Source organism: Dendrobium catenatum, unplaced genomic scaffold (assembly GCF_001605985.2).
Source record: "Dendrobium catenatum unplaced genomic scaffold, ASM160598v2 original_scaffold_4717, whole genome shotgun sequence".
Classification (NCBI taxonomy): domain Eukaryota; kingdom Viridiplantae; phylum Streptophyta; class Magnoliopsida; order Asparagales; family Orchidaceae; genus Dendrobium; species Dendrobium catenatum.
The window spans coordinates 336664-360923 of NW_021323178.1; the positions used below are offsets into that span (position 1 = coordinate 336664).

A 24260-nucleotide genomic window follows, 5' to 3' on the forward strand; every position below is an offset into this window, starting at 1 on the left:
ATCCTGAAATAAGAAAAGTAAAAGAGTGGGTCAGAAGTAAGGTTAGAGCTGATGGGCATGTCTTCCACCTCTAGAGAGATACCTTTCCAACAAGGTACCTTCTGTTGAACGTTATTAATGACAGGCATCCGAAGGCTATTTGAATCTTTCTAGATTGTTTTGTGCTATATATGTTAATCATTTGTATGGTAGCAGTATTCTCTTGAATGCATTTTGATGTAGAATATTGTTTTCGTTCAATCTCTCTGATTAATTTGCCTCATGACAGGTCCGAAGGCTTAAAGAGTTTGGTGTAACAAAAGGAGAACTGACTCGCTATATGGATGCACTGATCAAAGACAGTGAACAATTAGCTGCGATGATTGATAACGTTCCGTCTGTTGATAATCTGGATTTTATTATGGAGAGTGACGCACTTAGCCATACAGTAATGGATCAAAGGCAGGGCCATGAATGCTTAGTTGCAGTTGCAGAAACTGTTACTTTAGAAGAAGTAACTTTTGTGGCTCTTTCTTTTATATCATTTTCATTTGGTTGTTAAATTTCCTAGGCAAAATTTTTTTTTACCATGAAGTCTTTCTCTATGTATAATTGATAATTTCATGTTGCAGGTTAACTCTGTTGGTGCGGAGGTGTTGGAGTTCATTTCTGACTTTGGAAAGTCTACTGCACCACTTTCTGCAGCTATTGTTGCTTGTGTTCCAAAGAGAGTGCATAGTGAAGGAGTTGGAGAAGTTGAGTTTAAGATCGATTCACAGGAAATTGTTGATGCCATAAAAGCAGGCCTTCAGGAACCAATACATGCAGAGCCTGAGGTTTTCCTCCCATTATATATTGCGCTCTGCACCAGAAACTCACCTGCTTTCAGTATTTGGTCATTTCAACATCTGCAAAGCGATGAGGGTTATTCTTTCTTTTTCGCTGCTTAGTGTTATGGCCACGAGTGTTTTGAATATTGAGTGGATCATGGCAGGTTTCCACAGTATTCTGGTCTTTGCAGCTTAACTATGCTCACAAATAGCTGGCATTCTTGAGCATTTGTGAAGTTTTGAAAATAATTATCAATTTAGGAGATCCTTACATCCGTCGATGGATGACACAATACAAATATTGAAAATACTTAGTTATGAAAAGGCATAGGATTCTCGATCTTAATAACATTTCAAGTTGCTTTGTCTCCCCCAAAATAAAGAAAATAGAACTACATAGAGAAATAGGAACTCATTCATTATTCTTCATATCTTTTTCTCTCCCCAAATGGAGAGAAATGGGGTATTTATAGAATACAAAGTCTCACCAATTAATCATTTTTTTTAACACTAATAACAAGAATGGTTTACTAATTACCTTTTGAATAATTATCAGTTATGTTTTGAATTTACAACATTACTCTCCCTCTCACAATGGTTTTGTCCTCAAGGTCGGACATCCTAGTCAATCAATTGGAGGTGGTGAACAAACATGTAACCACAATTTCTTAAGCAGAATTTCTTGTGCACCAGAGGAACGAAGAAGTTGGCAAAAGAAAACATTGATTGCCAGGACTTGACAACTGATAATGTAGGACAAAGAAACTACGAAGAATATGTTTGCCAAAAAAAATTGCACAGTTCCCAAGACTCTTATGATACTAAACAACATTTCATGATAAATAAAAAAATAGCTTCATGATTATAAGAAACATTTACAATATTCACTGATTTTTAAAGCCTTGCTGTTCTAATCAATTCTCACTGTTTGGCAATATGAGATACTAAAAACTGCTGGTAGGATTTCCACCCTAATGGTAATGAATCATTGGAAGGTGGTTTAGTTCTGTGTTTGGATGTTAGCTTGTCTTGATTTCCTTCCACGGCTGACTTTTCTCCTTCCTATCAACGATTGCCCAGAAACGTAGTATGTTTGAATTCTTCAGCTATCTGTTAAGGCAAACCCAAAGGGACAAGTAGTTTAATTGTTGTAGAAATCAAGAAACGATTTTATGCACTTGTTGTTACTCCATTACATTTTGTTCATCCACACCGTCTATAATTTCTTCAGCAAATGGACTTGCAATATTGTGATCCTCATTTTGTGCAGTATGATCTCCAAGATTTGGTTTGATGATCTCCTGAGGTGAGTAAAATTGTTGTGGTATTTTTTGCTTAGAAGAATTCCCATAACTAAAGTTCTAGTTCGAAGAAATCAAGTGGTAGTAACATAATGCCGCACCATCTGTATAAACCGAGGACATTAAAATGTTGTGCGTTAAATAGATTATGTTACAAAAAGAATTGATCAACCTTAACAAACCATTCTTTTGGATTATCCCCATTGAAAAAAGAAATTTCTATTTTAATTATTCTTGAATTCATGAGGTAATAGCAGAGATGAATTTTACTCCATGAACGTACTTGAATTGCTCATCAATCTTGTTTGATTATTGGTTTGCGATTTAAATTTCACACCAATTTGTTTTTCATCTGAATTAGATGTTGAGACTTGAGAGATGTCATGTATGATCAAGTTGATTGATAAAATTTGTTTTTTTTGGTTTTATCTAATATTTTCTTACAATTTCTCCAATATTCTTCATGTTTTTTTTTTGAATTATTTTTACCAAGGACGTTGCTTACTGAATTTCTACATTTCTTGGAGAAAATGAAATCACACCAAATGAATCACTGTTGGGCAAACGTGTGGTGGATGCTGCAATTAGAAAGATGCGAGGCTTGAAAATGCAGAAAATAGGGTGTGATGAGTTGTTGATCTAGATGCAAAATCGTTGCTCAAAAAGGGAGTGCTATTGTCGGAATTAATGTATCTGGACTGTTGTGAAAATCAATGTTGAACTTAGTGCATTTGTAATTTTTGCTAAATCGAACAAGCTATTGGAATCAAGGAAGTTGCTGCAATGGAATGATGAGTAGTAGGCGGCAAATTTCTTGGTAAGATATTTCTTTGATGTCTGATTATGAGTTCTTAATGGCGCAATGGGATTTGAAGTATTGTTGGAGCCCAACTTTGTGATGGAGTAGACAAACTTGGAATAAAAATAGTTGGATGAGCATGATTCTAGAGTGATTGGAGATGTTCTTCACAAGGTTGAGGAGTTGAAGGAATCTATCTTATCCCAATAATGGAACCAGTTGTCTTTTATAGAATCAACTAAACCAGGTTGAAGCAACATATTCATGTCTTGACAATGGAACTACATATGAGATCATTGAATGATCTTGTGGAAAGGATCTTAGATCATTGCAAGATTGAATGAAATTGTGTTTGTAAGGTGCAACCAAATTTCTATACAGCGTGGGAGGTGAAGGGGAGGTTTTTCTTCAGGCAATTCAATGCCATTGTGCAGGAACACCATTATTTTCTAGGTTGTTGAATCAAGATGTTGAGCTGGTTTGAACAAAGTTGGATGGTTGCAGTTCTTGTGGAAAAGAGATCAATATCTAAGTGCAGATCAGAGAAAAACCATAATGGTGGAATTAGATTGGAGTTATGAACGAAGGCCTTCTGCAATGTTGATTCTTTGGCGTATTCCTATTTCTCAGGACATGCTACTAAAATTACAGCGAGGACAAATATCTCAATAAAAACACCCATATTCGGAGCCTCAATCTAATTAGAGCAGTTCAAGCTACTCTATTAGTCCAAATTAAAGAAAGAGAATTAAATAGATAAAGGGGAGCTCATTTGTTAATCTTCACATTTCATCCTACCCAAAATGTCGTGCTTATAGAATACAAACTTACTAATTAATCATTCCTATCAACACTAATTACAATAATATTTTATTACTCAAACTTTTTTTAACTAATCACCCCTTATATTGTTGATTTTCAACATTGAGTTTCGGTCATGGAACTATGATATGCGATTATTGGATAATCTTCTGGAACTTTGAGACATGGACAGAGCTTGGATGCACAATCTTGAATGGTATTGTTTTATTAAGGTGGGATGATATTTTCTTAAGCGTGTGTTAGGTGGAGTCTGTAGTGAGTTGCTTTTTCTAGCAATACAACAATGTGTAGTGTAGGAACATCATTATTTCTTTAGCGGATATGGATAGTGGGCCGGTTTGAATGGAGTTAGTTTTTTTATGATTATTCAGAAGTGATCATATATCTAATGGAGATTACAAAGATCATGATGGTGGAATCGAAGTGGAGTTGTGGACAGGGGTGTTACGGCATCTGAATTCTTGGATGTCTTATTGTTTCATTGCAGGGCACAAGATGGAAATTGTGGGGACGAAAAATCTATCAATGAAAGCACTAATGATAGGATCCTTAGTCCTAATTAGAACATTTAGTTGTGCTATCACTCCTCAAATAAAGAAAAAAATAAATAAATAGAAAAAGGGTATCACATTTTCTTATTTTTCATGTCCCATCCTTCACCCAAATATTTTATTTATAGAATATAAACTTACTCACTAATTAACCATAGTTTTTAACACTTTTTACTAGAACGGTTTGCTAATCAACTTTTAACTAATTAACAATTAGATTTTTTATTTACAAAATTAGGTGTGGGCAATGGAATTACTTATAAAATTTTTGGACGATCTTGTTTACCATAAAAATTGGAATTACTTTTAACTAATGATGCTAGACAATGAAGTTAGAAACACTTCCATGATTTGAAATTCTAGAATCTAATCACTATTATCTTGAGCCGCTCCAACTCTCAAATTGTTAGTGGTTACAACACTCTCAATTGAACTAGTTTATATATGCCATATCCAGCTTGTTGCGAACTATTATGAATTCCCAATTCATCCAATGTTTTTTCTTATACATGTAGTTGAATGAATTGTGACTTTGGACGATCCAGTCATTAAATAAGTATACGTTTTAGATATCTTGGGTTTATTGTTTAGAGTGATGTTGAAATAAATGGGGATATTATTAATAGAATTCAAGTTGGATGGTTGAAGTGGAAGAATGCATCGAGCTTGTTGTGTGATAGAAATGTCCCTCTCAAACTTAAGGGAAAATTCTATGAGGTTGTGGTGAGACTTGCAATGTTTATGGTGCGGAATATTGGCCATTAAAAGAGAACCATAATATTAAGTTAAGTGTTGTAGAGATGAGGATGCGTAGGTGGAGTGGCTTTACACTTAAAAGATATGATACGAAATGAGTATATACATGAAAAGGATAGAGTACCTCAAGTGAAATATAAGATTAGAGAGTGTTGTCTTAGATGATTTGGTCACGTAAAACGCGGCCTTCTGATGACCAGGAAAGTAGATGTATTAGATTTGACTTATGTTAATAAAGGTAGAGGTAGACCTAAAAAATTTAGTTAGGAAATATTAGAAATGACCTTTCTTTATTAGATTTAAATAAGAATTTGACTCTTAACAGGGGCACAATGGAGAAAAAGAATTCATGTAGCCAACCCACATTGTGGGATAAAAGCTTGATGTTCTTGTTGTTGTTGTATGCAGTTGAATGGATAAATCCAGCTGCTTGATTATGCGCTTTCTTGAATCTAGAAAAGGGTTATATTGCAACCAAAAATTATTTGAAACTATTTCAAGAAAATATCCTATTGTGGTTCCCAACACTTGGCTTTAACAACCATTGATCTTGGCAAGGAAACAAAAAAAGTGATAGGTAGATTCTTGATACACCGGAATTAAAAAGGATACTAGAATTAAATTGTAATGAAGAAACTTACTGGAGTTTCTTGTTAGCCTAAGCTTTTGGACATTAATGATTAAGCATAGGCAATATTTCTCAATGGGTGCATAATTCATCTCTATAGGAATTAGACATCTACTTAATAGTATAAGAAATTCTCTTTTCCTTATTATTAGTTTGGGCTAATACAGCTTTAAGAGATTTGTTTAGTGTTGCAGTGTAGAGAATTAATAGCCTCCTAGAGACGAGGGATACCAAAACTAGCGGAGGCACCAATTAATGCTGATACTATTAAAAGACATTTGGCAACGCAACTCGATAAAATTTTGAGTCATTCTTGGAAATAGTTACAAATGTTGACATTTGCTAAATGGATATAAAGCGTCTTAAGGATTCCTTGGATTCTTGACTTATTGGATTAATAAATTATCATTGAACAGGTATTCTTAACCAACCTCAAGAATAGCTACTCTTACACTTTTTGGACAATTTGCTAAGAGTTTACTGGGCCTGTTGATGTTCTCTATTCTGCCCAACAATCCTTGAACATAATTGCAACCCTTTGTGGATGCCACCTGCAAGTCCCCAAAGCTTGTTATAACCCTAGAATTCAACACAACAACCTTATTGTTGCTAGTCAGCATTGGAAGTCATAGGAGAGGTTTGTCAAAGTATGGTGTCAATGGTGGTGGAGTCCCAGACTTTGCTACGAATACCTGCATCTCTCCACCTTTTCTAAAGATAAGGAAACCCTTCCTAAAATTTGGATAACCTTAGAAAAAGCTCCACCGAAAACTGAGAGAACATCAAGATGGTATCTCCTTGAATAGTCCAATCCTTCTTGAATACAATTTAAAAGCAGTGCCTACTAAAAAAATGACACAAATGAACCTATTAATAAGCCATCTATAAAGTTATGTCATTCTCTTCGATTTGAAGGAGACTAATTCTTATGTTCTTGAATATTTCTTACTTCTAATAAGGTGAAGTAAGAAAGAATATGTAAGGAGACTTATTCTTATTTTATTGATTATTTCTTACTTCTAATAAGAATAACACTATTTTTAAAATATAAAAATTATAATATCGTGTCCAACCCATGTCCTATATTTTCAATAATTGACGTGTCTCGCGTCCGTGTCGTGATGCCGTGTCGATGTCTGTGCATCATAGATTAACATGCCTACCTTTTGGTAAAAAAGCACATATTAGTATTATTACATGAAGGGATGGTCCTCCTTTGGCACCTGTTCACAGTTTTTTCTAGAACCATCAGAGCATGGGTGAACTTTAAGTATCGTATGACTCATGAACATGGACTTGAAGATCATGTTGTTTTTCAGCTTCTAATTCAATCATGCTGGGCATAAGCACCACCTTCTGATGACTAAATTCTAGAGTTTATGTATTCTTGTAACCATCATAGATAGCATGCCTATCATATTGCCATGGTCTCCCTTGTAATAAATGACAAGCATCCATCAGAATGATATCACATAATACTTCATCTTGAAATTTCTTGTCAATGAAAAAGTGCACGAAACATTGTTGTACCTCTCTAATTACATTTTACTTCCGCAGCCATGAAAGCTTGTAAGGCATAAGATGATCTTTTGTGGGAAGGTTCAATTTTCTGCATTTTTAGTGGACATGACCTTCTTACAGCTTTATCAATAAATGGTGATATTGCATACTTTTCCTTTAATGGTGCACCTCATATGGTTTGGTCAAGTCATTTTGAATTTTTATCTAACAATGCTCAATACTCATTGTCAATAAATAATTTTCTCTCTTTCAAATATATCAAATGCTCGCATTCGGTTTTGGTGCTTTTTCTTCTTCATCTTCATTTTATTGTAGGATTTCTACTACTTGTGAAATAACTCGATGATTGGGATAATTTGATGCAATGTGACTCAACTTTTGACATCTAAGACATTTGATAACTTCGATCTTGTTTGTGGGATCACTTATTTTGTCACTATTGTAACATGGTATCAATCATATGGAACATGTTGGGCTGGAAAATAGTTTGTCCTTTCTCAAGTTTCATTATTGATTTTGTGCAGTTCTTATACCAATCTTGGTGGGTAGCTCTTTGGAGTATGTTGCATTTATCAAATTTGAACGCTAGTTTGATAAGTTCAAAGAGCATTTAGTATTATTGCAGCTACATCATATTAGTGATTGCGGAACATAAACCACCTATGAACCTTGCTATGGTCTGCTTTTATGGTTCTATTACTTAACACTTCAATATATGCTGCTCAATTCAACAATATATTCTTCTATAGGTAGCTCCTGCAAAAAATTATGGATCTTGTGGAAGGCATCTTGAGAAAATTAGATGACAAAGGTCTTTTTTATAGCTGCTTCTTTTTATCCTATGAAACTATCTTACTTTTATTATTCCTAGTTAAATTGACCCACCAAGTAGAAGCTCTCATTTTTAGCATAATGGATAATAGCTATACTCACCTATCAATGCGTATTTCCTTGCAATCAAATATACACTTGTTTGTATATAATCAATTAATAAAATCATTCGGATTCAATTCTCTCTTGAAATTTAGAATATCAATTTTCATCCTGAAATCTTGATACTACTTGGAAATCTTTGATTTGGTTTTTCCACTTCTGATAATTTTTGAAACACATGATAAAAAGGGTTCTGCATCTCTCTTTCTTCTTGATTGCCATCTTAGTTGAGAGAATGCGCTTCACATTTTCTCTGCTTGCATGCTGTAAGATATAAGCACTAGATTTCTCTTTGCCAAGGAACTGACAACTGGACCGTTTTCTGCTAAATACATCCAGCTTGTTGCAAACTATACTGAATTCCTAACCTTAAACTAACTTTTTTTTTTTTTTTTTTTACGCACTTGACTGGATAAATCCAGTCAACAAGTTTGAGTCTTTCTTAAATCAAGGAGAGGGTTATATTCCAACCAAAAGTTTTTTGATATTTTTTCAAGAAGACATCCCATTGCCGTTCCCTGCACTTGGTTTCAGCAACTATTGTTCCCTGCAAGGAAACAGGAAAATGGATAGGTAGAATGTCTGTACACAAGAATTAGCAATGATAATAGAATTAAAAGAAAACAGAGTTTCCCTTTTGTCAACCTTCCTAGAGACTCCTTGGATTCTTGATGTTCTGGATTGATAAATAATCTGGAACAAGTCTTCTTAACAACTTCAGGTATAGCTGCTCTTACCCCTTTTGGCTGGCTGGCTGAGACTCTATAAGGTTTGTGGATGCCCTCTGTTCGTTCCCCCTTCTCTTAAGCATAATTGCATCCCTTCTTGAATGCCACCTGCATGTCCCTAGATATTTTTGAAGCCCCATGGCTCAGCATAGCAGTTCATATCATTGTTGGAGATGGCAGAGTCTTAGACTCCACTGTGAACATGATGCAGGACATAAATGCAACAAATATGATTTGATTAAGAAATTTGGATGCTTAATTTTTAGAAAACAATAACAAGCAAAAATCTTATATTGATTTAAACGATAAGATAAAACATGAAGGTGATAAAATAAGCTAAGGCCAAATCACATGCGTAGAAGCTAAGATCATAAAATTGTTAATTATTCTAACGTTGCATATATGTGAGGTTTTCAACAAAATTCCTATGCTAATAATAAGATTAATCACTATGCAAGGATTCCTCACTCAGCTCCATAAATTACTATACTTTAGCGGGGCGATCAAGAAGACTCATTGTGAATCAAACTATAAACACAATTGGAAGGTGAATTAAGAAGATATAAGAGTAGGAAGAAAAGCTACCAAGGGAACGACAAATACGGCGCTCCAGTGTAGTCGCTTATGCGTTTGAGGAAGAGTGGACAACAACTTCATGTTTGGGAGCCTTTAGGATGGCGATGGGGAACCCTCTGAACAACGAGACAACCATAGGAGGTCCACCAGAATGATTGGACAGCAGCTAGGTATGCCGAGACAGCAGTAATGAGGGTCGGGACAGCAATTCGGCACTTGAAATACTTCTAGACAGCAACCCAAACAGCTTCCTGAAAATCTGGGCAGTAGTTGCCACGTCAGAGAGGTCTTTGAACAACAAGGAAGACCTTTTGGAATTGCAGGACAAAAAAATAGGCTTGCTGTGAATCTTGGACAACAGTTAGTAAACTCCCAAGGAGAAGAAATTTGAGGCAGAGGTTTTTGGATAGGTCAGATAGGGTTGTAATTGGTTCTCTTAGCTCTGAGATTAATTCTCAGATTTAATTATGAAAGAACAAGGGTTTGAATTTTGAATTCAAACTAATGGGAGGGAAAGGGCAATCTTGTTCATAATTGGGTGGTTTGATTGAGGTAATTATGGAGAAGAGAATTAATGTGGGAGGGGAAAAGGGGAGAGAGGAGCCGGCGGTATGGGGATGAGGGGAAGGGTTTGGGAAATGTATTAAATGCTTGTTTAATGTAGAACTTCAAATTAGAGAGGAGGATTTAATTCCAACCAAATTAGAAATTAATTTGGATTGGATCTGAAAACTTTCCAAAAATAGAATTCTAAATTTGGAAAGATTTCAAAATTCAAAATTGATTGACTAATTGACATCAAGGCTTTCCAAAGGAGGTTTGGTGGAAAAGGAAAGTAATGAGGAGGGTTTGAAATTTTGGAGGCAAAGGGAATTGGGAGAGGTGGCCGAAGGCTAGTTCTTGGTTATGGTTAGGGTTAAATGGTGGTGGGGTTTGGGTGGATCAACCAAACAAGGGATGAGACACCTTGGATGGCAGGCGGCTAGATGGAGTAGGTGAAGGAGGTTGGCCGGTGGTGGGGTTTGCGTTGAGAGTGGAGGGCCAGTGGTTTAAGGGTTCGAAACCCTTGGTTGACGGCAAGGAGAGAAGGGAAAGGGAAAGAAAAGAAAAGAAAAGGTAGGGAAGAAAAGAATCACGAACCCGGACGCTTCCAAGGTTTGTGGGTGATCCGTTTCCCTCTCATAGGGATTTCTTTCCAAAGCTCTCAAGCTTTCACGAAAGACACAAGTTGCAGAAATTTCTTTGTAATTCATTCATTAATCTCAAAAGAAACTTATGAGGCTTATATATAGCCTTCTACAATGAAAGGGAAATAAAAGATGACATTGCCCCTAGGGCGTACAGACGATAAAACCCTTAAGGGCACGATGGGAAAAACTACTAAAGAAAATACATAAAGCAACTAAATAAAACAAATACATATGAAGATTAAAAAGTAGATCGGCGCGATTGTGGCCGTCAATCGTCAGCCACGTCTCTGAAAAACCTTTCAGGATTTGATGTCCGCATCAGAACACTTCCCTCCTCTTGAAATTGGAAATCATTTCCAAAATCAGGATGACCCGAGACATCTTCACCAAAAGCAGAGAGAACATCAAGAGGGTGTGTCCTTAAATAGAGTCCGAAGCCCCTCATAACAACTATTGTTATTGCTGAAATACCCTACTTAACTAAAATATAAAAGCAGCCCCTGCCAAAAAAAAAAAGAAAAAAGACAAATAACCTTATTAAATAAGTCCTCTGTAAAACTATATCAATGGAACATTGCCTAGTGATAATTAAAAGTATTTCTGGTGGTAGTTTATTGAGTTGTGGTTTTTTCCCTTTCTGCTGCGGTTGGGTTTAGGATAAGTGGGAGAGAAAAAGGATAAATCCATCTTCTTTTGTTAAAATCTATATACCGTAGTGGATATGCAATGCATCCATGTTTCCGGGATGACTTCAAGTTTAATTATTTATGCCTGTTTTATGTGAACATGCCATTATAAATGTTGTGGGCTTGCTCACTATTTATTTGCTTGTTTGTTTAGAACTATTCCCACTTCGCTATTTAGGGTCCTGGTGTGCAATAAAGCTGAATATCATGTTGCTGATAATTTCTTCAATTTTTCTTTTTTGCTTCTGCAGCTTGAGGTGCCGAAAGAGTTGATAACATTGTCAGAACTGGAGGACTTGAGATTACAACGTAAGCCCGCTTTTGTTTCTTTAAGCAAAGAAGTGGAAATGATAAAACGGTTTGACAAGGAAACTGGCATCATGCAGCGCTGCCTTTCAAATGGAATTCCTGTTAATTACAAGGTATTTCTGATGTTTTGTACATTGATATGCTATTTTTTTTTTAAAAGTTGCACCATTAATGTAACTATATATGCCGACTCCACTGCTACTGAGGGATGTTTCAAGATAAAGTATTTGTTGAAATCTAAAGTCTGGAATCGACTAACATCTAAAGAAACAAAGCAATTAATCTTAAATATGAATGAAAATTTATTTTATCTTACGTGATGAATGCAAAACTGGTATCAAATATGAAAAAGATATGGATGATGGAAGCCAATTAACTTACTACCACACTTAAAGGAAATTGAGAAACTAAGAGATTGGAGGTATTGAAACCCCAATCTTAGAAGAACAGGAGATACAAATGGTGGTCTACCATTCTTCATGTTTCCTTAAAATTGGTGCATAATGTAGATTTTTAGTTATGATTGTATTTAATATTACAAATTTATTTCCATACTAATACAAATCTACAAAAAACTTTGAATGGTGAAAAGAAGGATATGATGAAGATAGACAAGATGAGTATTTTCTAAGGATTAAGTGCTATGCACAATGTCTCTTTCTGTTTTGATGTGCAGAGCACAAAGTGAAGCGGCACTTTTATGAACTAAATTGCTCATACCTTGCATATCGTATATACATAGAATAGGCCATTTAATTAACTAAACTTAAATCACATCAAATAATTATTTTGAATAAATATAATAATATATTAAATAATATTAATTTTTAGCTAGTTGACAACCAAAAAAAAGTTGAAAGGCATAAATAATAAAGTGATGAAAGAATAAATAAAAATCATGAATAGTTATGAAAGGAGCGAATAATTGGACAAAGAGATGGAGGTAGTGTGAAGTGAGAAAGTGAAAATATGAAACATCAAGAAGCCTTATGGAGTAGAAGCTTATGAGAAGCGTTATTGTTAACAACAAGAATCGGTGAGAAATGTGAAAGGAAAATAGTGAACAAGAGAGAGTGATGTGAAGAACCACCAAAGAAAGATTAGTTCCAGCTTGAGAAAAAAGGAAAATCAATGAGTAACAACTTAATTGCTACGAGAAATGGTGAGCATAAGCGAATGCTCGTGCCTAGCTATTGCAACAATGCTGAATTTAAGTATGAAAACTGAACCATTTTGTTTTAGGTGGGGGTAGGGGAGGAGTGACCAAACCCCAAGGTATTTGCATAACAAAAAATTATGCAAATAATCCTCCAGAAAAAAGAAAAAAAAAATCAACAAAGCATGTGAATTAAAGGACCAAGGCAACAATCTCCACCATAGTTCTTTAGTTCAATAGGATAAAATAAACTAACATCAAGATTTCTTTTTCACTGACCTCAACAATGCAAGCAATGCTGAAATTTTCCTTCCAAATGATTGTGTTTACAAACACCTTAAACACTTAACCAGGAACATATCTTCGAGTTTCACAACATTCTGCAAAATCCGAATCTACAAATCTAATGATAACATGATTCATAGTATCAAAATTTTCACTCCTCATTTGCATGGTCAGGGTTCCATTGAAGTACTTTAACTTCCATTTTGTAGCTTCCTAATGTTGTCTACTTGGTTCAGCCATGAACCTCATTACAATACTGAATGAATATGGAAAACTTGATCTACAACAAACCATAGTATCCATGACACTACTCACAATGTTTTGATATGGAATCTTCTTTATATATAATCTTTTGTCATTATCTCCCAATGCTTGATCCTTGCCCAACTTAAAATACTATGCTAAATGTGTAGAAACAGGTTTAGAAGCTGACATCCCATAACTGTGTTGAGATAAGAATAATTCAACCTCTCTTCGTTTTTTAATGTTTTATATAAATATTTGCATTAGGAAGCATAGAAATCACTTGATACTTGAGTTTGAAGATAAGATGAAGGTCGTAATTTTGGAATTTATTAAAAGAGATTTCAGAAACATGTGACACTTGAGGCATATGTATTGCAATGGACTCATGAGATAAGGAAAATGATTATGATTATGACAACTTCTTTATTGAGTACCTCCATCTCTCTATCCTCATATAGTTTAAAAGATGAAGTGATGAACATTTGCAGCATTATTTATCTTTTTACATCTCTTTACTATTTAATTTTTTTTTGCTTCTTATTTTATCCTGGTTTCGCAAACTTGGTGATAGATTACAAAAAATGAAGCTAGAGGTGGTATCATGCGACTTATTGTGGGTGGTGGAAGAGCAGCAGAAACTTCTGATTCAAAGGGATCAATTGTTGTAGGAGTTAGAACGCTCAGTGAAGGGGGCTGTGTTGGCAAATTTTCGAGGGAACAGGTTTGATGTAATAGATGCTTTGTTTTGGTGACTCATTATTATGAAAATTAGAGTACAGCTTTATATGATATATTTTTTGGCTGTTTTTTCTTATCTTTTTTCTTTTCAAGTATTTATCTAATAAGACTTCTATGTGCATAAATGTTCTGTGTTGTGGAGTAATTTCATGTTAATGGAAGTTTCTAGATGATTAGTAACACATTATACCTAAGCTTATGAAGTTAGGATTTACTTAACATATGCTCTTAAGGCTTGAGCACATTAGGCAATCCAAGTTTCACATTTTTAAATCCAACTTACTCTTCATCAACATTACTCTTGGCAACTAAAATTTTGGCATGAAGTTTGCATTTATCTTGTTTGTTGAACTGATGTTATGACGGAGAACCAAAAGTGTAAATTGGATTTAACAAAATTTTATTAAACATTGGCTATGTTGTAGATTTATGACTTTTTTATCATTTGTTTAGTAGTTTGATGTAGTTCTAATCATATTATTATCACTCATGATGTTATTTTTTTCCTTTTTATAAAACAATGTCAACATGGAGGTTAATAGTGATAAGCCAAATATGTTTGTTGAATGTAAAATTGTATTTGCCATGTTAAAATTCTTAGAGAAAGCTGTGATAGATTGGATTAGAACGGATATACAAGAGAGATGAGAACTTGCAATGACTTTAAAATGTGCTTAAAGAAAATTATCACCTTTTTCATATCATTGATCATCTACTTGATGAATTTAATACTTTAAAATAAGAAACAAAACACTATTAATTAATATACAATTAAATTTGAGCGATTATTAATATTTTTGATATAGTAGGAAATCACAGAGGAATATTTTCTAGTTTTAGATACGGATTGATATTAAAAACGAGTTGAAACCTCATTTGCTTACACCATTAGAGGATGCTTCCCAACTTAAACATGTTGAGCAAATATTCTAATTATTTCTTGTTACTATGATATGTGTTACATGTAATGGAAACTATCTTTTTAAATATCCAATATTAAAATAGTGCATCTAAGGACAGTAACACGACTTTCAAAAAAGATAATAAGAAAAAATCTATTGCTACTAAAGCTTGTTTTAAAATTTTTGTGAAAATTTGTTTTAAATGTCATCAGATTATTCATTATGGAAATGAATGCGAAAGTGAAAAATTTTACCTGTTGTTGTAGAAGAGGAGGCATGTAAAGGAATTAATGAAGGAAAGAAAGGGCATTCATGAATTTGATTGAGAAATAAATGATTTTGAAGATGATTTAGTGGAATTATGTTTAAATGTTATGAGATGTATTATGTTTACTCCTTAAATTAACTTCGATTTAAACAAAAAAAGACTTGTATATTTTTAAAATATTTAAGCATGATAATAAATTTCACAAGGAATATTTTGATTACTTTTGGACTGATCACATGAAATTAAAATTTGAAACAAACTTGGCTACTTCATTTCTTGTTATATAGATGTTTAATATTGATTCAATTTTCTACTTATAGTGACAAGCTTTGATGTGATTATATGCATGGAAATATCACATGTGATGTTAGGTCGTTTCTTATTATGTTATCTAAATCTTACATATGAATTACTGTCTCTTAGAAGCATGCTAAATACTATCGACTTAATTCTTAGATTATTTTCACCTAATTTTTCACATTCTAAGAAGAGTCCAACTTAACATATTGATCATATTAAACATAAATGGCAGTAGATGATTAACTAAAGTAGGCATTTATTAGTGAGTTTTGTATCTTTTCCAGCTCCTTCATTTACTTAAACCTAAGAAAGATAGATGTGAGTGTTTGTAAACAATAAACTTTTAAATAAAAATATAGGGACAATAAAAATTCCTAATTAATTAAGGAAAAAGTTTGCACAAATCCTAAAGCAATTAAAAGAGACTCGATTAACCATGAATTTCACATAACAAAAATAATTCCGAAGCCATGCAAGCTCAAAATGATACAAAAGTACTGCCTAGAATTTTGTCTCATCAAAGCGAATTCAATAATTTCATAAACATCCAAATCCTGGTACATAAGGTGGCCTAATTGAATCGAATTAGGGGGAGGGGGGATGGCTCAACCTTGAGTGTATCTTTGTTGAGGGAAGTGCATCGCTCTATCCAATTGTATTGATCGTGCTCTTTAATATGCAATTAATTTGACTAGAATTTTCCTTACGGAGCTTTTGCAATCTCTTTGAATTTGTGTTTTATAAGTTGTTTATAACAAATTATTGTTCTCAATGTGATGAATATTTTGATAAAAGAATGATAGTCTATCATCATGATATTCTAGCTCCCCAAATTTGAGAATTGGATCTTGAAATTTTTCTTGTAAATCCACTTTTTAGAACTTCTATTCGTTGCCTTCGTTGGATTCATGACATCAAGATCAATATTATGTTATGTTTAGTTCATCTTCTGCCATAAAGTTAAGTCACTTTTGCTTTTAAAGAAGATTGTCCTCACCATTCTTAGTTGCATCGATGATCTTCCTCTATATTGTGACCTACCACACCAATGTCATGCACATCACTATTAGGATGACGGTCTTGATCATTCTTTGCGGCCTCCTTGATCTTTTAGTCTCTCTTCATCCGTCGCCCCAATAATTTGTTGCCTTAACTTTTAAAAACAAAATCTTCTCAATTATCTTGTGACCTCCCCGAGCTTTATCTTTTAACACCGACTCTTGCATTGCATTAAGGCTATGCTGCCATTTATAGGATGTGAAGGACTACACTAACTCTTGTCAATGGTCTTCACAACCTTTTAGCGTTGTCTTATTCATCATTTCATGATCATGCCCCATGAGGAAGGCTATCTTGACCATCCTTAATGGCTTTCCCTTTGTGAACTTTTAGTGCCATTTCATTCAGTACTGTTTGATTTTGTCAACATAGCTTCTTGAAGAACTATCTTGGTTCTTGACACTTTTATTGCATTATAACATCGAAGATATTAACAACAACTTACTTTGTTTTGTCACATTCTTTGAGTAATGGAAGGACTCATTTAGTCTTAGTATAAAAATTATTGTGCCCTAGCTTGCTCCTTTTTTCTTCAATTGTGCGAGTCGCCATTAAAAGCTAATGATAATTTGAACCTGTCTATAATGAATATTTGTAGTCTTGTCTTCCTTTAGCCACAAAAGGGACCTTGAGGTACCTTGTCTTCTAGCTCAACCTTCGAGAAAGGGTGATGCAACTCCTCAGCAATATCACAAAATCTAGCCATGACATCTCCATAGGTTGCAAGTCAAGAATTATGGACATCCTCGATTGCATTCTCAAAATGACATTCACGTCAACAATTTGGTATGATTGTGATCATGTAATATATTCCTACTACCTTCAACAAATACTTCAAGCAAGAAAGTATTAAATTCTTTGCTAACACCAAATCTTGTCCTTCATTCCCACAAGTTAACTTCTTTGTTGGCAGAGAGTTTCTTTGCTATATTGACAAAAAAATTCCTTTTTTGTTGGTACAATGTTACAACATTTATTGAGATTATGTTTTCTGGTCATACCTTTTATCAACAAGTTTTATATACTTCTCTTCCCTAATAAGTCTTTGTGAATCTTATAACAAAGTTACACATTTATTGCTTGTACTATGGGAATCTCCTAAACCAATGTTGCAATAATCTTGCTTGCATAGTGGCCTTGGATGCCTCTGGATCCATACCACAAGCTCTCTTGTGCCAAATGTTGGTGGAATTGTTGTCATTCTTAACGGATTGAAATATTTTGTGATCGAGTATGACATAGAAAATAATATATTATCCTTAAGAATAAAAATATTATTTAACTATGGACTCAATAACAAAACTTGCATTTTTATAGTTTACTAGATTTTTTTCTCTACCATATATGTTTGGTTGCATATGATTTATTTTATTTTGAGGTATTGGTTCCTTATAGGGGCAAGCCCTTATGATTAATTTCATCCAATAATTTGCCCATTTGAAAAACTTCTGGTTAAAATAATGGCTTATATCATTTCATCAAAATATTGGCTAACATTTTACATAATTTTTCGAAGTTCTTATCAAATATTTGATCTTAGGTAATTTCAAAGGGATTAGATCAACTTCAAATCAAATTTTTTAATGGAAGTCAAATGAGGAGGAAGGAGCACCGAATTTGGAGAAATTCGGATGTACTCAAACTATGCTATATTGGATTTTACATTCTTAAACTTATATTTGTGATATTGTTGACTAATTTAATCTAGAATGTTTGAGCTTAAATTCCAATAGAAAGAGTTGGAGGAAATACATAAGAAGGCGAGGGCTTATGATGTAACTGAAAGAACATTCGCCTCAGATACTTATATCTAAGGAGAGAAACACTGAGATGTTGTAACACCAACCTAAATCTAATGGAATGCAAAGGGATCTGCAAAATTGAAACCTCACCTAAAGTTAAGTAAGCTTGACTCTTAATTTATAATCCTACTACTAGTTAACCACCTAAGGGCTTTCATAATCATGAAATTTAGTCTCAATGCATATGTATGATAGGCAAGGCTATTTTGATTTTGAAAATATGGCTTACGATTTGACCACTTAAGCCAAGGTACCTGACCATGTAGGTCTAAATGTGAAGGCTTCTATATGTGACTCACTTGGCCATGACATGATTATTTTTTTATTTTTTGAAAAACTTGACATTTATTTATAAGCAAAATAATTTTGTTAGAAAATAATTGATATCTTATAGTTGGTTTTCTTAAATTGTTTAAAACTTTAACTGTTTGAAAACATAATTTTGTTATAAAAGCGTGCTGCATAAAACATGTCTAGGCTAACCCCAAACAAAGCAAGAGATAAAACGTTGGATGAAGTATGCATTTCTAATGCGCACTCATTATAAGAAATATTTTACAACAGAATAATGTAGGATAGTTCAAATATTACAATAAAAAATGCAGTAAAATAATAGTTGAGTTGTTTACTTTATACACCCAGTTATAATTTGCAGACTCAACTTGTGAGTCTTGAAGCTTTGGCTTCTGATGCATACAAGGCTTCACTTTAAGATTCATCATTTCTATAGTTGTGTCCCACAAGCCCATATGACTTCCTAAATTAATTACATTTGAAAAGCAAAAAAAGACTCAAACCTATAATTTAACATTAGGAAGCACATGTTGCATATAAAAGAAAGAAAAGATCACAAATTTGTTTGGTAGTTAAAGTGCCAAGCCAACTTCTACTCTATTAGCTCTTACCTCTTTGGGGCTTTCAAATAACACCTACAAGTAAACATTATTAGGTAATAATGATTTAATTATTTGCCCCCTTTTGAGCATACCACTTGCATGAAAAGTATGTATATTTATATCCTAACACATAAGAATAAATGCCAAAAATATAGACAATCTAATATTCATTACACCAAAAAAATCGAATACATGCGCAAAAAAGGAAGAAATCTAATTAAGTTTTCCCTATATTTAATGTGGGATCATTTGCTAATTTTGATTCAACAAATGGACTTAAGTGAATTTAGGAGCCTCTATATTTTAGGACTCAATGCTCTCTTAATTTCTTTAAAGATCATTTAGGAATCTCTATATGAGTTCAAGAAGGCACTGGGCAAAGGGGGAAGTGAGCCAGGGTAATTTTGGTTGAGTTTAGTTCTACTTGAACCAGGGCAAACTTAAGATCTTTCTAAGGCTATAAAAGTTCCTAAGATATGCTAGGGGATCATGTAGTGTGATACTTAAATCTTTAGGGAGGTAGGGAGCTTCAAGGCACATTGCATGAAATGAAAAAGAACTCCTAAAGGATGTTTCCCCCTTTTAAGAAAGTTTTGGATTCATTTAAAGTAGAAAATATTCATTCTAGCCCTAGGATTAATTTTGTCATAATCTAAGGGATTGGATGTGCATCAAATGATTTCTTGATGTTAGGAGTTTTGATAATGTGAGCGATTGATTGTTATTATCTTAGCATTCAAAGTTTTGTAAGTGCTCGATGATGAACCCGATTGACTCTATCCATCGTGGAATTTACAACATAGGCTTTCGAGGGCCTATGAGAAATCTCACAAACAATTAAGGGATTTTTTGAATTATTCAAAGTTCATTTCCGGGCATTCAACAAATCTTTGAAAATCCATTAATTTTATCGTGTGCAAGTCCAATTTCTTTGTGTAATCTCATGGATTTGAAGGTCAACATTTTCATGACCTGTGATTGTCTCGGAAGTATATGCAAGCAATGGTGATAGAAACCTACATATTGCCATTTGATTTGGGATCGAATGATGACACCTAACCTGGGGATCGATTGTAGGCAATTGATTGGGATGCAACATGAATGAGATATCATGCATTTGGGGATCATTAGGCACGGGTTCAACAACCTGACACTCACAGGCATCCTCCTCGGATTCTCAAATGAGAGCAACCCATTGGAAATTGCCTAATTTCCATGGGTTTGCGGAGAGGACAGTCGACATGAGGGTTTATGAAGAGCACAAATTAAGTTTCTACATGGTCCTAAGGGCTTGGGAGCTTCATACAAACATTTAATGGCTTAAAGACCTAGGGCTTTCTAAGTTTGAGAGATATACCTCACCGAAGCTAATGTCTGATGGTTGCCAACTGTAGTGGTTACTATTGATGTTGCTAGGGATGCCACAATCTCACTGCTACCTCACTTGAGACAATGTATAAGGAAGGAAAGTGATAGGAAGTACTTGAGTTTGCAAGTAACCCTAAGGGTAATATTTGAGTTTGCAAGTAAACCTAGAAAGAATCGACAAAAACAACGAGTAAAAGGGCTGATTTCAATGAGAAATCAGCAAGAACAAAGCGAGAATTTTAGCAGATTGGAGAAGAAAACACAAGTATACTTTGATTCAAACAACAAACTAGAAACACAAAGCAAGATACAATTTTCTTCAATTCGAGAGGAAGAAATATTCTCCAAATCTCTAGCAAACCTATAGCCCAAGAACACAAATCCTAGATCTCAAAATTGCATTCAATCTCAAGATGCCCTAACCCTAACCTCCAAAAGACTAATTAAAGCCAAAAGAAGTTTACAAAATCCCTAAAAAGCCCTTAATTCAAATTTTCCCTCCAAATTGCTATTTAAAACAACAAGTGAGCCCCATTAAAGCTTCCGCCCTCTTCCTGGTTCCGCCCCATGCTGGGTCGTCGGTTGTAGACCTGAACTGGTCCATGTTGTACCAGTTCATCCGCCCCTCCTGGGCCGGCCACATAACATTTCCCCTCCCAAAAACTCACCTTGTCCTCAAGGTGGAAAAAAGGAAACTGGACTCTCATTCTGTCGTATGGTTCCCAAGTGGCCTCAAACTCGGGAATGTCTTTCCATCTAATAAGCACTTCATTGTTCCCCTTTTTATCCACTCTAACTCCACCAATCTGGTAAGCTTATAATTTAGCCATCAAGCCCATTAAAGTTCTTGGACTGCCTTCTATATTGAATATAGCCATATGACTCAGCTTTCAAGCAACGTGAAAATAATGCAACATGCTTAATCATAATTAAATTATGTCCTTCCAATGAATATAAGACCCAACCCAACATATATTCGAGGAAGTTCCCATGATATGAAACTCATTAAATAAACTAAATAAACAAAATAATTAAAATTCATATACATTCACCGTAGTCAGCTCATTATACTTAAGAGGGGGCAATTTATATCAGCTAATGATATTTCTTGGATGTTAAGGCTTACGGAGTTAAGGAGCCATGTGATCTTGATGGGGCCTCCATTTCCCAAACACCACTCATAAATTAAAATCCAATATTAAGCCTAAGTCTAAAATTATGGTTGTATAATCATCGTTAATTGAGAGCGCTCTTCTGCAAGAGGAGGTGGGGTGTGGATAAATAGTTATAGGGGCTTTCATCTGTATGAAGTCTTGGCCCTTGATCTAAATAACAATGGTATATTTAGCATGAGTTATTTAGATCCAAGGGTTCCCTTCTCATCATTTGGATGCATATTACTTTCTCAGCTTATATGTTATCTTGATCCTGTGTAATTTGTATTTTTGCTTGTTGTAGGAAATTTTCTTGCAACTATTATCTTATGTAACTTGCTCATTAGATATTAATAAAATTTTGATGTTAACAAAAAAAAAAAAATGTTTAAGGTTATTTTCGGGCAGCTTTTTAGAACTTTGCTATCTAGAAATCTGCCATACTTTTGTTTGACTGCGACCTTTTTGCTGCTTTTCTATAAAATACCTGTGATAGGAAGTTGCAATTTTTAACCAGACTAGAGTGTGGTAGTTGTAAGAAATTTTTATCTGATTTTTTTCGAAAGGGAAAAGCATATAACACCTGAAAGATTTTTTAGTAAGTGGTGGATACACATAAAAAATAAGTAGAATGTACAATATGTTGGATATCTCGAACTCGATATTGAGCAATATTATCTTTAGAGTCAGGTACTGATATTGAACCAACACCTAGCATAGATTTTACATAAGAAAGAAGACGGAGATTAGAATTACTTTGTCCAATTTGAAATGAGAATGTGCACCCTCAATAACATTAAAAAAAAAAAATCTATTTTTTCCTACAACGTTTCTATGCTACTTTCACAAAAAAGTTGTGGTCACCATAGACGGACCCTTAATTTGGAATCATTTAACTGGGCATTGATATGAACTAGATATATTATAATTCCAATTTTAAAAGAAATGGCTATGTAGATCCTCTGTGGATGGCTTGCCCCTACAATGTTTTTAGCTATTTGCTATTCGTTAATTCTTGTGCTTTCTCATTCAATTTATGGTGATTTATGTCCAAGGTGCACCTTTTGTTCAAGCAGGTATTTATTTAATATTGGTGTTCTTCTCCAGGTAGAGCTTTTTTGTGTAAATCACCTAATAAACTGTTCTTTGGAGTCCAATGAGGAGGTAATATGTATGGAATTTCGATTTACTTTGAGAGATAATGGGATGAGAGCTGCATTCCAACTCCTGCACATGGTTCTTGAGGTAAATTTTAGTTCTATCAACTTTTATTTAGCATTTCAATTTCTTTTAAAATTCACTTTGATCTGTCTTTTATTTAAAATTTTTTTCATCATCAAAATGCATTTTAGTTGAAGATGTTTTTCTATAACTTTTTTGAATTCCTGATTATTGATGCCGTTGTAATTCTTACACTTGATTCCCTTGAATAATATTATCTTTTTTCTTGGATGTTGATTGAGAAAAAAAAAATAGAACATACATACTTGCCTTCGATGGCGGCCCCACTTCGCGATGGATATCGCCAAACGAAGCAACACCCTTTTGTTCAAATCAACATAAACCGCCCTCTCGCTTCTTTAAAACGACTGATAGTAGCGGTTGGAGGGGACATTCGCACTCCTCCATCGCTCATCTCCCTGTTGGCTTTCTACTACCCGAAGCCTTCAACCCCTTGTTGACTTGTTGTTGTTCAACTTCGTTGTTTTTGCAGGATCAGGGTCTAGGGTTTGCTTTTCATCTTCTCTTTTTATTGTTGTTGCTCGTCTTCGTTGCTTCGCAGGCGGTGTAGAGATTGCACACGTAACTACTTCGGCTCCTTTGTTGTCGTTTGACTTCACTTCCACGACTCCTTCATGGTCGTCCGACTCCTTTGCTTCTTAGGTGTAGAGATTGCTCGGGGCGCTCCTTCCACTCCTTCATTGTTGTCAAACTTCTTTGCTTTGCAGGAGTATAGAGATTGGACGAGCAGCTCTTTTCCCCTTTATTATTGTTCAACTTCATTATTTTGCAGGAGGTATAGAGATTACATGAGTCATTTCCTTGACTCTTTTGTTATTATTCGACTAAACTCCTTCGACGACTACCTTAGCCGACTCGATCAGACTCTTCCATCCCTCCCTTTTTTATGATACAATATATATCATATATATTTTATTATATATAATATTATATGATATTATACATATACATATAATAAAAATGACATTAAACAGATAAATACAAGATGGAATATTAAGCAAGTGTCGAAGACCCTGCGTCGTTGTACCTTAGGTCTGGCCGGGATGGTTTAAAATTCGAAGACCTGCTTCGTGATCTTAGATCCGGGCGGATGGTTTTAAATTGGAAGCCTCCGTGTCATTGATTTTAGATCTGGGCAGGATGAAATAAAATTCGAAGACCCCTTGTAGTCGATCTTAGATCTTGGTGGGATGGTTTTAATTTGAAGACCTTATGTCGTTGACCTTAGGTCCGGG

General features: G+C 34.4%; 1 protein-coding gene across 1 annotated transcript in view; it reads left to right on the forward strand.

Moving 5' to 3' along the window:
* The window catches only part of LOC110093246 (stromal processing peptidase, chloroplastic), a 111942-nt gene that overhangs the window by 38461 nt on the left and 49221 nt on the right, over nucleotides 1–24260 (forward strand). The window contains exons 11-15 of the mRNA XM_028691536.1: nucleotides 269–493; nucleotides 612–815; nucleotides 11552–11722; nucleotides 13868–14017; nucleotides 22891–23028. Coding sequence (XP_028547369.1) covers nucleotides 269–493; nucleotides 612–815; nucleotides 11552–11722; nucleotides 13868–14017; nucleotides 22891–23028 — 888 coding nt within the window. The remainder of the gene's footprint in view (nucleotides 1–268; nucleotides 494–611; nucleotides 816–11551; nucleotides 11723–13867; nucleotides 14018–22890; nucleotides 23029–24260) is intronic.